At 41.1% G+C, this 16,350-nt stretch overlaps 1 protein-coding gene across 1 annotated transcript in view; it reads left to right on the forward strand.

The window, feature by feature from the left end:
• Positions 1-16,350, forward strand: part of LOC144935922 (germ cell-specific gene 1-like protein) — a 71,458-nt gene that overhangs the window by 34,311 nt on the left and 20,797 nt on the right. The window contains exon 3 of the mRNA XM_078862813.1: positions 3,210-3,362. Coding sequence (XP_078718939.1) covers positions 3,210-3,362 — 153 coding nt within the window. The remainder of the gene's footprint in view (positions 1-3,209; positions 3,363-16,350) is intronic.

Raw genomic sequence — 16,350 nt, forward strand, 5'->3', positions numbered from 1 at the left:
CTTGAATATACAGTACAAAGCGCATTGAAGTATTAACCGATTTAAATCCAGTCTTTCTGTGACAATTTCCCTGAAATCCGTAGAAATATGTTTAAGAAGTATCTTTCACAGAAGCATGTTCCAACATTTTGGAGATTGAAGGCATTCGTTTTTTTTTATACCGAAGAAATGACATGGCTTGGATTGTCTGCGAGAATAAATGATAGGCGCCCTCAAAAACTAAAATAGATTTTTACAACTTCTGAATGAGGCTGATATTGTGGACTTTGACACGTGTTAATGCTTACTAAGTTTTAGCGCTGAATAAAATGTTGTTTTATGTAGCAGCGTGGCAGCCTGGGCCAGGTCACCAATAACACCCCCACACACACATAGCTAAAGGATAAACACCAACAGCAGACGATGTGATCCTGAGAGTGGCATTCATTCAGTCAGTGTTTCGTTTTGCAGCAAGATTATTGATTCAGCATAAGAAGTAACATTATATCATAAGAGAGCATGCTGCAAGGTAAAATATATAACTTTTTAAATTAAGGTCTTTCCCAAATCCAATTGGAAGATACATTTTTTTGCTCATTAATTAACCTTTGATTTGACACGCAGACGTCAAGTTTCACTGTTATGATAATATTTTTCACCACCCAAATACAATCATTAACAAACTTAACAGCAAACCTAATATCCTTGGTTCTTTCGGTAAAGTTACGTAAAATATAAAACAATTGTTTTATGTAAAATAATTGTTTTATATTTTTACTATTTTATTATTTCCCTTCCACGTGACTTTACCGAAAGAACCAAGAATATGAATCCCTGCAGTCACGAAAGCTTTAAATAAAAAAAAACCTAATATAAACAATAGAGGTGAATAAGAGCAAACTAATGAATTAATTTGAAGTGATAATCTTGTAGAGGTCATTTTTTCGACAAAGGAGACCTCCATTCAGCAGTTTTACCAAAAACAGACTTGCATTGGCAGCCCTTGCCTTGGAGGGAATAGCATTACGCACCTTGCCAAGCGGAACAGAGGTTATTAATCCTCCCACTGTGTACCTGCTGCTGTCACCACTATAATACGTCATTTGTCATGCTGAAGGCTCAAACAGCATAAGTCCACGAGGAGGTCAATATACTTTGTTTATATATTTTTTATACGTAAATACATTTCTTTAAGGGGTCCCCCCCTCCCCATAAATATGAAAAGTAATGACCGGAACTTTGCCAAGGGACAGCCAACGTTCGCATGAAATCAATTAGACGCACGAGAGTGAAAGCGGATGAGTGAAATGTATTTTCAAATTTACAGAAACAACAGGGGCCCAAATCGTACGAGTGCAAAGTTTGTCATCAAAATCATAACACTTTGCCCACCTGCCTACACCGACTGCATGACACCTCCAATCCGTCCCCTTGCTACCCCAGCGTTTTAATTTTTTAGAAAGGCAAAGCAAATAAAACATAACCTCCTGCAGTTGCGAATCACCCCCAACGCTGTCTGCGTTGTAGGAACCACCCCTAAGGGTGAGACGGAACTTGCTTTAACAGATCAACTTCAATATTGTCTTTTGCAATTATTTAGCTCCCCCTACCAAATCTGTATGTGTCTCTTTTTAGGTTGAATGGGGCGAGATTTATGAATAGTTTCAGCCGGAGGGCTTTGAGCGAGACCTGTAATTTATTTTCAGGAAGGAAAGAAAATGGTGATAAATTATAACACGGTGAAATAGCTTATATCAGCCAGACCACGATATCTTGTCGAGTAATTTTAAAATGCAGTGTGATTTATGTGTTATGACTATTACCACGGCATTCATGAATTATATATGATAAACATTGTTGTACGCCTTTTTGTTACATAGCGCTAATTCCAAATCGAGTAGGACTGGATGAAATCAGACTGCGTGCAGGTGCTGGGTGGATCATTCCACCACCTTGCAGGATCACGCGAGGTGGCGACAGCTTCATGCAGCGGTGTATTAACTACGGCTTAATATGTGTGATGATGATGATGATAATGATGGCGATTTTTTTTTATATCGTGTACTAATGTGTGTGGGTATTTTGTTTTTATTATACGCCATTTTCAAGGATGACCATGCACTGCTATGATACGTTGAACACGCCTCTTGAGTGTGCATGTGGCTGTGGGCACGTGAACACAAGATGTGTGTGCTGTGCCCTGTGAATGCTGTCACGTGCACATCAGCTAAAGCACACTGTATGTGTATTCCACGGGTGCGCTAAGTGATTTCACGCTGGGAAGCTTGCTACGTAAGGTTCCGTTAAAGGGCATCCACAGTGTTTAGTGTTTGTCGCCATATCTTTAAATTACGGATTGTTTCGTTGGCACGAGCTTGTACTGGACAGGGATGTGAACTGGCAGTAACTGTGCTCGTCTCGAGCTTTGTAATGGCCTGCAGCATAAAATGGAACGCCATATTCAGAGATAGCTTCACAGCTTTTGGCAGCAAGGCATTCGTGTTTGGCCATTGAGCACAATACTGCTGCACAAAGTGCTCTTATAAAACTGCACTCCTTTAAAAAGTGCTTACATCCTTTAAAAAAAAAAAAACTTGCGTAAGCTCCTGATATGGCAATTGAGACATCATAAAATTGGCAGCAAATTATTCGCAAAACAAATCTCACTGTGCACGTACCGGATCAGCTATGAAGTGGCCAGGTCACTGGAACAAAATCTTTATTAATTATTCAGTCTCCCCCCCGACGCGATTTGGAGTTGCAGCGTGCGCTCTCCGCTACGACGCCCGACGTGTCCCTCCGCGTGCTTGGGGAGCTTCGGTCAGGTCGCTCAGCTCCCAGAGCGGGGAACAACCCCAAATACGCATCAGGGGAGCTGCGTGGCACAACCGCGGAGACTCGCGCCGTCAAAATGCACCTTTGTTCATTCGAGGTTGCGCTTGTGACACAATTGTGATTGGATGTTTACGTTACGCCGTGCTGTCGAGTGTATGCCGCGTGGCGTGTGTTCACAGTTGTCCACGCCGGTACCAAAATAGTCTGCCAATTGACCGTGCGCCCTGAGATCTGATCCAAATGTGGAGCACAACAAAATAACACCGTTATTGGGCACAACATTGACACGCTTAATATTCTCCGTCAATTGAATGGCACGTCAAAGTGTACTGCGCGAGCGTCATGCCCCGTGCTTGGAGGTTGAGGCATGCACTCGCGTGGGATCTGTCTTGCAGGAGTCCTGCTTCTGTCGATGGTGTCAGAATCGCTGTACCTGATCCTGCTCACTGTGGGATTTGCTCTTATGTGCCTGGAACGCTGTCGATCTACCAACATCATCGAGGGGCTTAAGCTCAACGCCTTCGCAGCGGTCTTCACGGTCCTGTCAGGTACACCGCTCCAAGTTCAGTTGATTGTATTTGTTTACGTAGTTTTACGATTTTCTAAAGTAGAAGCTGCACGTGAGCACGCCCCACTTGGAGTGAGGCCATGCGTGCTTAGATCTGCTTGAATCAGAAGTTACCTTTGCCTTCCTTCCTTCCACCGCTACAGAGTGCAGATGGTTTGTTTATATCGGGGGCGGTGATGTAGGTTCAAAATTCCCATGAAAATGTCTCTCCCTTAATTAGGTTGCTATGTGTCTAATGACACTATGTATTAACTTGCAAATCAGATATTTGATCTCAAGGGAGTTTGCAGGTGGAAATATCACAGGACATAAATACAAGACCTCTGCTTATAAAATCTATTTTTATATCCAGTTTCTATGGTATTGAATGTCCCTATTTTTTGAGTCACAATGTTTATCTTCCATTCTAAAGCTGAGCAAATGTGTAAATGGTAGGATACATTATTCTCATTTGCTTTATTTCGACCCCTGTTTATAACCATGGCAACAGCACAAAGAGGGGATGCTCGTCACAGGGGGGTTCTAAAAGCCACTCTTCTTAAGGCAACCGATACATTACGGATGAGCTGTGTACCTCAAACTGCAGGCTCGTTGAGTGGTGAATGTGCTGTCCAGTCGGCCACGCATATCCTGCCATCCGCATCTCCCAGGTGTCACACTGCTTTCAATATCCAGAACTATCATAATGCCTGGATTGAAATCAACCGGGAAAGTAAAAGTTGAATACAATAAAACATTTTTCAATTTATAATGCGAATTCCATCCGAGGATCCCAATGCGCAATTCGTGAAACGCAGGAAACAAAGTCAGAACCAGGACAAGTGACCAAACTAAAGAGGGAAGGCCACTTTAAAGAGATGGGCTTTCAAAGCAGTTTTCAATTTAGTATCTACCGATTCCGATTGCCTGATTTCAAGTGACAAGGTGTTCCATAGCTTGGGTGCCACGCTATGAATGTAAATGTTTTACATTTTGGTATCCGTGTCATTTTTTTCGTGGAGGCACTAAATATTTCACAATAGTGTAATTTTCTGGTAATTTTTCTAATTTGGGTCATGACGATGGCACACGTGGCTTCCTCTTTTCCAAATAACATCACGTGATTCTTTTTCGTTTGTTATCACCGTCGATGTAGGGAAACAACTATAAAATTGTCCACGGAGGTGGTTGAGGAGTATCACAGGCCACTGTGAAGTACGCACCTGCGTATGTTGGATTCAATCACCTGCGGTGTTAACCAGGTCGGCCCCTGGGCTCGAACCGTGAACGTTTGCAAGAAGTGGTAAATGGGCTGACTGCTCAACAATGTCAACGCCGATAATTGTTTTTTTATCCTTCCATCTGGCAACAAAACTGACACCTTTTTTACAAGGAGTCATGTTTGCATAGATCACAATACCTGCAGTCATAATGCAAACAAAAAACATAACTCTGATAATGTGCACTGTCCTTGAAGTTGATTGGTCCACACCCGAGACAGCTTTCCTTAGAGCCTAGTCTCACATGGGTTGGACCAGTTAGTTTTGTTGCCAGATGGAAGGGTAAAAAACCAATTATCAAATTTTTTACTGGCCAATGAGGTTCCAATAATGTCAACGCCTTTAAATTCCGTGGCACTCTGCTGTAGATGGGTGGACAGTCAAGGTGCTCACACAGTTGCCTGCTACAAACCTATGTGGGCCTCAGAGCCGTATTGCAGAATTTGGCACCTCTTGGCATAAACACGTTCATTTAATGAATTTGTATTGTGTCCTTTAGTTTAGTAATACACACTCATACAATAATACGTTTGGTCCGATACAAAAAAAACTGATGGACATTTTTTTATCATTTTCTTCTAAAAATTTCGAAGCTAAAACCTCTGGAAACACGATTAATTTTTCAGGATCGTTGGCTTCAAATATGATTATATGTTGTCACCGTTTAAAAAATAAAGGGCACATATAGTTTGGTTAAATTGAAACATGACATTTGAAAGCATTTTTTATCTAATGCAGTGTCATAACGTTGTTGTCAAATCAACAAACCACACACCTTTAATTAAATTGCTGTAAAAAATATTTGCACGATATTCATCACACCGTGACACCGATTGTCGCCCACCGCATTTCTCACATTACTTCTGAGTAATGTCGCTGTCAGGTGATCCGATACGGCTTTAGTCTTTAGCACATTTCTCACTCGGTTTGTGTCTACGGATTTGACTGTGCCGCTGTTGGCAACACCGTGTAATGGTTGCAACAACAAAAAAAACAAAAGCGCGGCCGCACGCGGGTTAGCGTAGAGACCGATGACCCTGTGGCATTTCTCAGCAGAGTGCTACAATTATAAAAGCGATGCCATGCATCGCATGGCATTTGTTCACTGTCCAAATCGCCCATTTGAAAATGACCCCAGACTGAACTGCATAAATACTGAGGCATAGCATTGCAAAAGAACAAAACATTGGAGCTCAGCAAAATCTAGCAAAAAAATGTAGATTCAACAAGGAAGGAAAATCACCGCATACCCATGCGGCTCTGGGACCATTTTCAATATGTGCTCGTCTTCATAAGCGTATCGTTCGTGATAATTATCTCATAACGTTTTTTTATACCTGTACAAGGCACGCTATCAAGTAATACACAATGACGACGACTACGAGTAAATGTTACGTTACGAGCAGCACAATGAAACGATGTCGCAAGTTGATTCACGCGTGATTTCGTGACATGACGTCACATGCAATGTCATAGTGGAGAAGCAAGGAGCACACCTTGCGTGTGATGTAATCGCCTTGGCTGAGAAGCCTTATTTGTTTAAGTGCAACGTTTTTATTGCAAACGTTTGGGAAACATTTTTTTCGTAAATGTGGCTGTTTAATCTGTCGAATAAGTCCCTGGTAATAAGCCGACTTTATACGAAAAGTTATTTTTTATTGGATCATCTTGACGAAAATTATTGTGACCCTACACGACAAACAGAAAAATGGGCAGACCAAATGAATTAACACCTTGGGCGTTAAAACACAAACGGATTGATTTAATGTTAACATTTTAGGCTATTTACATGACATGTTAGCACTGCCATGAAAATTTTAAATGTTGGATTATTTCCCCATATATTTCATCATATGTGCGAACATTGTACAATGCGTGCGCTTAATCTTTCCCTGGGCAGCTCACAAAAGTAGGCAATGTCATTAAACCATGCTATTATGGTGGCACACACACACACATACTCACACACTACTTTATCTGTGAATTGGGCTATGAATTTAATGAGGGCTCCGTTGCAATGTCACATTCTGCGAAGTTACATTCTTTAACGTATGTCAGGGCACAGCGCTGGTGTGAAAATTCTCACATTGTACTGGTGGTAAGTTTATGGAAAAAAAAAACTCTCCACCTGCAAAATGGCACCGGAATGAATGGATTGGAAAACTTCCCCGTTTTTTTCGCAAATCCATGTTTCACGCTTCTATTTTGCAACCCAACTTAATGTTACAAATGATACTTTTGACTCAATGCAAGGTCGCATTCCTATACGATTGGCAAAATAGAGATTTTAATCACGAAAAAAACTTGTTTTCAATTCTTAAAAATATGTTTTTTTTTTCCACTGGTGTTTCAAAGAATTGTAGTGAAACACGTAAATGCTGTTCTCTCGACCGACTCAAGGGAAAGCATTTGCTGTTCGGTTTGTCTCCCGCTTTGTTTTTGCTTTTGCAGTCGAATATTTGTTTGGGTAAAATGTATGTCAATTATTCCACGTTCCCTCACAAAAAACTTTCCCGTTACAAATTAGCATGTCGGTAATGATTATGTGCACGATTTAACACAAATAGTAAATTGACTCTAAATGCACCTAAGTGCTTTATAAAGTTCGTGGATTTAGTCGGTTTATTTGTTGACAAATCAGTATTTATTTTTCATGTAAACATAGTAATGAAAATCGAGGAATGCAGAACAGAATTAAAGATATGCTATGAAGAAATGCCACCTTACCATTTACAGTATTCTCAGGTGGTTCATAAGCATGTAAGGTTTAACACATGTAAACACAATTATTTTTTCCCATTTGTAAAAGTAAATGTTGACCGCACTTAATCTCGCCGTGATGTTCGGTGCTCGCTCTAAAAAAATCAAAGCCTGCCAGTTGTGTCATGCCGCTGAGTAATTTTAGGTTTCCGTAATCTCTCGCCATCTTGTACAGCAACCTTTCTGAAACACCACGTTCCTTTTTAGATTCTTGACGGCACTTTCTTTTTCAAATAAAAGACATCACAATCAGAATAATGATTGATAAGCCGTATTTTTTTTGTTATCAAGAGTACTGCATTAAAGCTCAAAATTTAATCCGTGTGCTACGGGGAAAAAATGGTAATGGTAGAATTTTTTATTCATTTTAAATCATTTCATAAGACTATTGGATATCTGGGTCCTTGAGGCAGTTTTTGCTCATTTAAACAGGGCACATGCGTGAGCACCACTCTTACAAAGTAGTTACCGAGCGCATGGGGACTTTTTTAAAAAGCCCTCTGGGCACAGTTCAACCTGAAGGTCAGAGGCAAAGATGGCAAGACATCGTAGGGCTCCCGTATTTTTGTCCTCCTTAGTATTCCGACGACAGCAACAACAACAGCGCAGCATAGACAAAGGGCGTTTTATGGGAAAACTAAATTACAACAATGAACGAAGGAACAGCAAAGCTTTAGAAACAATGAACCGGGAAGATAAAATGGTTAAAGGTGGAGCGCTGCAATGCCTCACGCTGCAACTGGTGGAAGGCGCTCCGCTAGAGGGAGCTCTACAGAGCCCCTCGAGAGCGTGGTTTATGGGTGTACCCACACTTTACCCCACGACACACAAACTGCTGGCCTACTAACTGTGGTGGACCCATCTATGCTGCTGGGTTCACCATACTCTTAGTTTTTCGGTAAAGTCACGTAGGTAAAAAATGAAATTAAAATTAATAAATAATAAAAGAATAAAAATCACGACGTTTCGGAGGCAACACAAGTCTCCGTCATCAGGTGGGACGAAACGTCGTGATTTTTATTATTTTAAGCTTCAAATCTAGGGTTCACCATAGTTAGAAGATCGGACCGGTGACTGGATATTCAGTCCAATGTGGGAAGCATTCCATAAAAGTAGCATCTCTTAAACTATTAACATATACATATTTTTTGCAAATTATGGTACAGTCAAATGCGCAGAGCAAAAATGATTGGACTAGGGCAGGGAAGCTTTGGGATGTCTTCTGAAAAGGTCCACAGATATAAGCGTCATCATTTGATTAATCTGAGGCGTTTATTGTTTCGTCGTCATCATCATCATCGTCGTTGTTTTCACCGCCATTATAATCGAAACCAGATCCCTTGAATGCACCATTCAAATCATACTCAGAATATCACAGGCTCAGTACTTAGCCGTAGATATATTCGTTGTGACTATGAATGTATAATACACCCTTCGAGAATCAGGTCGGCAAAGCCTTACGAATACAAGTGCAGTCGTATGGAAATGATAGCTGCTTGCGTTGTGGCCGAAACGTCGTGAGAATTGTATTTTATTATGTTTTATTTTATTTTATTATTTTCCTTCTACGTGACTTTACCGAAATAACTAAGAATGATAGCCTATTTATCTCATCCTTGTTCTGTCACGTGCCGCTGAAAATTACTCAAACTTTTCTGTTAATATTGTTAAGCATGTAAGGAATTGTTGCCAACGTTTCAAACGCACCGCTTCAAAATTACGTGTGATTAACGTTATTTATTTATGGAAACCCTATATTTTACATAAACCCACGAGATATTTGCATAAACTAATGGACCGGCTGGTGAAGATTACTCTTAAGCCCTCAAAGCTAGTCAAACGGACATATCCATGCACATTCCCTATTAAATATGTCTATATTGAATAGGGAATATCACTTTGGGGTCAAAGCTGGCTATTAATAAAAAGTGCCTGCATTTATTGTGTTTTTATAATAACAAATAATAGTAATGATAATTGTAATACTTTTGTTGCAGAATAAACAAACGCATGTTTAATAATTGGATATGAATAAATAATTGCCGTTGTGATTTCGCGCAATGACTTTCTCTTATAAAATAATTGCTGCCTCTGGTGGCCGGTAACTCAGAGGACACACAGCTCTGAGCTGGCATCGCTGACACATCCCGGGTTCGAATCCCAAGCAGCCACTTTGTGATTAAATCAGCTTCTCAAGTGTCTTGACTCTCAGCCGAGTCACCGATGACTGCACAGAAAAAATAAAGCACGTCGCATTGTGTCCGAGCTAAATTCCAGGTCTAGTCGTTTCATCATCCTGCAACAGCCGTGTTACTCTCGTTGCCATCTCATGTCGATGGTAGATCACATGTTAAACGTAGTTCTGTAATATCTCCTTCCACAGGACATTTTCGAACACAGGGTGATGCACTGCTTGACGAGAACTTTTTGAACGGATTATTCGTCTCGTTACATGAAACCGATGGCACAATCAGGATGGACTTGGGGGGAGAAAAGATCCAGCAAAAAACTCACCAATGACCAGATGTCGTCAAGTTACCTTCTTGCTGTACAAAATACTTGTTTGTGCATTGGCACTGATCAGACTAAGGCGAAGCTTGCTTTATAACTATCCTATAATGCCCGGCCACCTTCTTTGGCCAGCGCGTCTGTTCTCTAAGCACTCGGTAAGAATTATTATTATGTCCTTGAAGCTGTGCTGGAATCCATATATACTGTATTGGCATTCAGCTACCGGAACATATTTCAATACGCAAGAATAGAATATATATTAAATATGTATGTCATGTGTTAATGCTGAAAATCAGATTACAATGTGCTCTGCCTCCCTCTTCGAGCACCACAAACTTACAAGGCTTCTTACGACATTGTAAAGTATTCTTAAAATTACTGACAATGTGGTAACATTCATTGCTGCACTTCCGATTAGCATGGCTGGCTATGTACGTGCGAAAGAGGTTCAACATACATGCATTGCCAATCCATGGCAATTGTGATGGTTTATGTCTGGCAACAAAGTACCTCTCATTCATTCAGAGTTGCTGAATGGTGACGGGGTTTTTTTTGACTGAACAAATTTTAAAACAATAATTTAATGAGAAGCGCTCCAGATGGCGAATTAAGGCAAATTTACATTCGGCTGAGATAATGTTAGGCTATTACAGCTGTACCCATACAAAAAGCGACGTGTATTCAACAAGCTGCCGACAAGAGTTCTTTATACAAGGCGACGTGCGCTGTCGATAAGAGGCTACACTTGTAATTTTCAGAACGCCAGTGTGGTGACTTCACTGGTTCATCACGGCCAGCATCCATTGTGCTACTGTTCATTTGAACGTGACTTGTGACAAGGGCTTTTGGATTGCGTTTTACTGCAAAGAGCAATTTCATCGTAATGTGGGTTTTATCTAAATATAATATGAGGTGTAGGATACCTCAATTAGTGAAAGTGAGAAATGCATTCTCCTTAATTAAAATGACATTTATTCTTGCGTAACGATATCGGGTCAACCTCAATAATATATAATTTAACGACACACGCGAAAAAAAACCACATCGAGTTGGCACAATCTTAGTTTGTCCTTTACTCCTAAGTTCAGCGCACAGTCCATCTGGGTAATATCGAATTTGTGTTCATGTAAAAATGTATTACAACCAGAGCATCTGAACAAATGTCGTGGAGCGATTGAAGCAACACAGCCATTTATCGTCACATCATGTTTTTATCAGAGCCTTCTTTAATATGTGCCCTATGACCTGAGCGACCATCCAAGCACATGATATTCAGGCTGTGTGCAGGACACAGCATTGCGATTGTGCACTCGCGCACACAATCCATTGTATAAATAAACGGCCTGATAAGCATTCACATCACCGTGCACGGGCAAGAGCGCATGCATGCACACTCACGCTCCCCCCCCACACGGGAAAGAAATACTGCTCGCCTTCTTGGGCCTGCTTGTAAACAAGCTCTGCGCATCTTAATGGAATGGTTAATCAGTCTGGGCCCACGGATGAGTGCGTTTTATCTGCCTGCATATATTTGGGTGGCTGCATAGCTTCGTGGTTAGCATGCTCACCGCCGCTCGGTCAGTTTGCGTGGGGTCAATGGTTTTTATCTCATCATCATAGTCGTCCAAGATTTTCTTCCAAACTGAGCCATATTCAGTAGAGTTGACATTAAAGACACGGGGACGTTTACACTAACAAGTCCCTTGAATACTAATGCTTTGATTATTTTAAAGATGAGCAGATGACATGTCTCCTTCATATACCACTCTCCATCTTAAAAACTTTTACACAAACCATCGGCCGCACGACCTTCTGGGAGTGCATTAGTTTCCCCAAAAAATAATAAAATATAAGAAAATTCAGGATCGGATTCGACGTATAGCGTCTCATCAGCAACGCCAGGCTTAGCTTGAATGATTTTATACCACTGAGATGATGCACTCCCAGGAGGCCGTAAGGTCGATGGGACGTGGAGAGACAGACATGTGATCGACAAGTATTTTCTGCTTATCTATTATGTTATATTCTCCACAACAATGCTCGTAATTATTTCGTGTCATTTATTCTTTTTTTTTACAATTTGTTGAAATCGTTTAGTCGATGTCATGGCTGCGGAAGAGATTTTTCACAATAATTATTTGACGAAAAAATTACACAGTAGGGGTCACACTTCTCCACATACTACGACATTGTTTGTTGCATGACAGTTAAACTGGAATTTGGCCAAATTTTGCAAGACAAATAATTTAATCAGAAATGTCTTATATTGTGTTCTAGTCATTGGTAACTGGGATGTGGACTTAAAATCGCTTACACTTGAGAAACCAATTTGATTCACTGTGTAAAAAATATTTTTTGTTCCTGGGTGGTAAGTGTTAATTCCTAATTGCTTATGCCTCAAAAGTACAGAAAATGGCTATTATTCCCCACAAACTTTGCTTTTGTGACCAGGACATTGATATTTTGAAATTTACCTATTTTCAATGAAAAAACGTGTGGATTTGTGTCTTTCGTTCACATAAAGTCCTGGTCACAAAAACAAAGTTTGTGGAGAACAATAGCCATTTTCTATACTTTTTAGGCATACGCAATTATAAAAGAACACTTAGTATCCAGGGACAAAAATTGTGTTACATCGTGAATTATAGATGACTGAAACCCGGGATTGAACCCAGAAGCTCAACAGTGTCGGCTCAGCGCTCTGACCTCTCACCCCACCCAGCTGACCTCTTGACAGTCAATTGTACACGAAAGCCTTTCACCCATCGCAGATTTTGAAGCACCACAAGAGTAACTTGGTAGCGTTAGTGCGTAACTAATGTCTGTGGTAAAATTGGGGCATTGGCGGCCCCAGCGGTGGTGCCCTCGCCGCTTGTTGCAGATCACTGCCGGGTGTAATAACCATGAAACACTACGCGCCGTCAGCTTCACGGTGGACATGACAGACTGCCCCGCGTCACGGTGCTAATTTCTCCAAATTTGAACATTTACCCACAGTTACTCAATCGGGGATTACACGTGACAGCATCGCCCCCTACTGTGAAACTACCGCAGGGTGTCAGTGAGCACAGCACCGTCGTGATATCATCGCACTTTATAAGAACGGTGTGAATACCAAATGTCACAAATTGTCACTTTTACTATTAAACTGAACTTGTTAACAGACGGATTGTGTGGTGTGCACTCCTGCCTGCTTTTGCACGCAGCTATGCCAAGTCTGGATTATATCTCACGACGTGTAGTTAGCATACCGCTCGTTATTGCGAGATGTGGTTCTTACCATGCCATTACATTCTTATAGATTCAGTGACAGCGCTATTTTGTAGGCAGTTGTATGTGAAGGCAAATGTTGCACTTGGAGAGTAACATGCAGACGTTTTAATAAAACCTGTAATACTTTTTTTTTGTATAAATTATACTTTCAGTGTTGAACATTTCATTCAATTAAAATTAACTAAGTGCAATGTGTGACTTAGTATGGTAATTTATAAATGTTTTCCAGTTCATAGTTATAACTCGCTATGTTTTGCTCTGTGGTACTCACATACTCATTGTTTATATATGGACCTACGAATACCTTTAATCTTATAGTAACAAGCTCATTCAAGTGCATCTGAATGCTTCAAATTACACAAAACATTCGAATTTAAATGGCGGTTGAGAAGGAAAAGGTTCAGCGATGAGTGAACATTGTAATAGCGTCACCTTGATCACCATGCCAACAGCTACTACTTACCCCCTCCATTATTGCGCGCCACGCTTGTTGGTTTAAAAGGCGATTTGCTAATTTTATGAATATTTGTTTCTTAAAAAGACTTATTTAATCAATTGAATAAATAGTTGCGTGCAAATAGACGGCGAATACAACATATTTTTGGCACAGCACACGTTTGTGTTTTGGCATAATATACTTCGCAGATGTGAATTTCACAAAAGGGTCAAACAAAATTATGCTGAAGCTGATAAAAAATTATCCCTTCCGTGCCAAAAAGCCTTTTTTTGTTCATAAACTAACACTTATCAACAGGCAAATGCTGTCCAGTTGATCAATGTAGGTTGAACCTTACTACCAAAAGTTTGTCGGGGTGGGGGGGGCGGTAGGAACAACACTTAGTCACAAAACACAAATCAGTTGGCATGCAATTTTCAGTTCAAATAGAAGCTGTTGCACGGAGCAGAGTGAGGAGTGGAATGTCTCCACCAAGCTCTCGGAGGCCCATGCATCACAGTGAACCATAGCAAATACGAGTATTGACTCTGCATGCCCGTGACAGTGATGGATGTCCGCGGTGGGTGCTGGGAATGGGTGGAGGGACTTTCCTCTTATTCCAGGGTCCAAAGACGATTTTAATTATTGAGAAATAATCAACTGGCTCCTCCTCCTCCTTGCAGTGCAGGGCCATCTTATCCTGCACAAAGCGTGCTTTTGAGAGGTATAAACATTAAAATTAATAAATTGCCAACAGCAATGGGGAGGGAGGGAGATTGCTTCCTACCTTATAGTGGGCCGACAATGAAATTAGTGACCTTGTTAAATATGATCATGCTCTTCATTTTAAAACGCGTTTGTAACGTGTTTTTTTCTTTCTTATTCCTTGATTGAGGTAAGATTGTTTTGTTCACAGGTACCTAAAGCAGTTTAGAGTACAATATATAGTTTAACACGTAGGCTTTCGTGACCAATATCATCCATAATAGAGGGTTTTTGAGTTAGATCGCGTAAATATATAAATGTGTCGTTAAATCCTGCCACCACCACACACAGCCAACGAGTAAGGGTCGTCACGTAAACAGAACATGCCACAAGGTTGTGGCTTGGCTCTCCAACACACCGGCGTGCTGTACTACTGACGAATTGGCACGTTCTGTTTACGTGACAACCCTTACTAGTTGACTGTGTCGGGTGGTGTCGGGTTTTAACGACACATTTATATATTTACGCGATCTAACCCAAAAAAAACTCCATTACAATATATATTTCACTGAGGGTGGAGTCGTGGCACAGTGGTTAGAGCACTGCATAATGCATCCGGCAGCCTGAGTTGAATTCCCTGCCATGGCAAACAGCGGTGGTGATATTCGAAGCAGTCCTGAGCCCTGCCCTACTCCACCCTTCAGCAACTGACCGTGACCAGTACGGTGAAGTATAGTCAAACAATTCCCATGACTGTCATAGCATTAAGGCCTTTATCCTGCAATGGATTAATACAAACAAATAACTGATATTAGAATTGTAAAAATATCAGCATTCATGTCCACTGTACATTATATATATGTACAGGGCACATTGATTACGTTACAAACTTATTTTTTTTGCAAAAACATATGCTTTGCGTGGAATTAAACCGAGCTTTGTACCATATTTGGATAATATCGAGCTGCGCAGAAATGTAATTTGTGCTGTAAAAGTCGAGTCAAAAAGTCTCTGCACAGAGCTTGCGCCGCACATGTCATGCTCTGTGCAGCTTTCGGGAAGGAAAGGAAGCCGGGAAATGTTCTGCGGCTCACCACACACAGTCAATAGTTTCCACGCTCCTCTGAAGACGAAGCCCTATTGGATTTTCTACAACCCCAAGCAACATTTCTCTTTCCGTGCCGCTAACCCAGGCCAGGCAAGGTCACATCTGGACACGATCCGTGAGCCGGCGCAATTAATTCATTAGCGCTCCTGCTCACATTTCACCGCCTTCCTTCAGGCAGGAGGAGGCCCTTTGAGATGATATCAGCGTCGCACCTTTGTTCAGTCGCCATCGGCAGACAAGGTATCAACATCGTTATACTTGAGCCATGGTGAATCCAATCTATTGTTTGAATTGGTTGAAGAAATTCAAAAAAATCATCGATTTAAATAGGCAGTGCTCCGCTTGGTATGTTACATGCAATTCCCGTATAAGATACACCGCACACACATTATTAATAAAATTGTTGAATGTTATGATTTAATTATGGAGCGCTATGTAAATGGCGGGTTGCCACCTTTTCCACTGTAAGCCAAACCCGCATATATTTCTCAGTCATCCTATGCAGTATCCTGTAACAAAGTCCAACACTCATGCTGGTACCATATTTTAGTACAAATCAATTCCTGCACACACATGCCAATTCCCAGCGATTCCGAGACTAACCCTGACAGATGGAAACCCTGTGTGTAACCTCGTCACTACTATGCTTGTCTCGGGGTTTAGGGTTCACTGGTTGGAATCTAACCTTAGTTATGTGCTGTGATGATATCAAACGAGCAAGCAGTCTGATCATTTGTATGGGGAAACTGATCCTAGCCTATGACCACATCACATAGTGGTAACATAAAACACTTGGGCCTCACAGCAAAACAAGGGCCTGGGTTTAATTCCTGACTTGGGCACCTTTTTGTGTGCAGTTTGTATGTTCTCCCGCTGTTCCGCATGGGGTTCCTATGGGTATCTCTGGTTTCCTCAA

Source organism: Lampetra fluviatilis, chromosome 1 (genome assembly GCF_964198595.1).
Source record: "Lampetra fluviatilis chromosome 1, kcLamFluv1.1, whole genome shotgun sequence".
Classification (NCBI taxonomy): Eukaryota; Metazoa; Chordata; class Hyperoartia; order Petromyzontiformes; family Petromyzontidae; genus Lampetra; species Lampetra fluviatilis.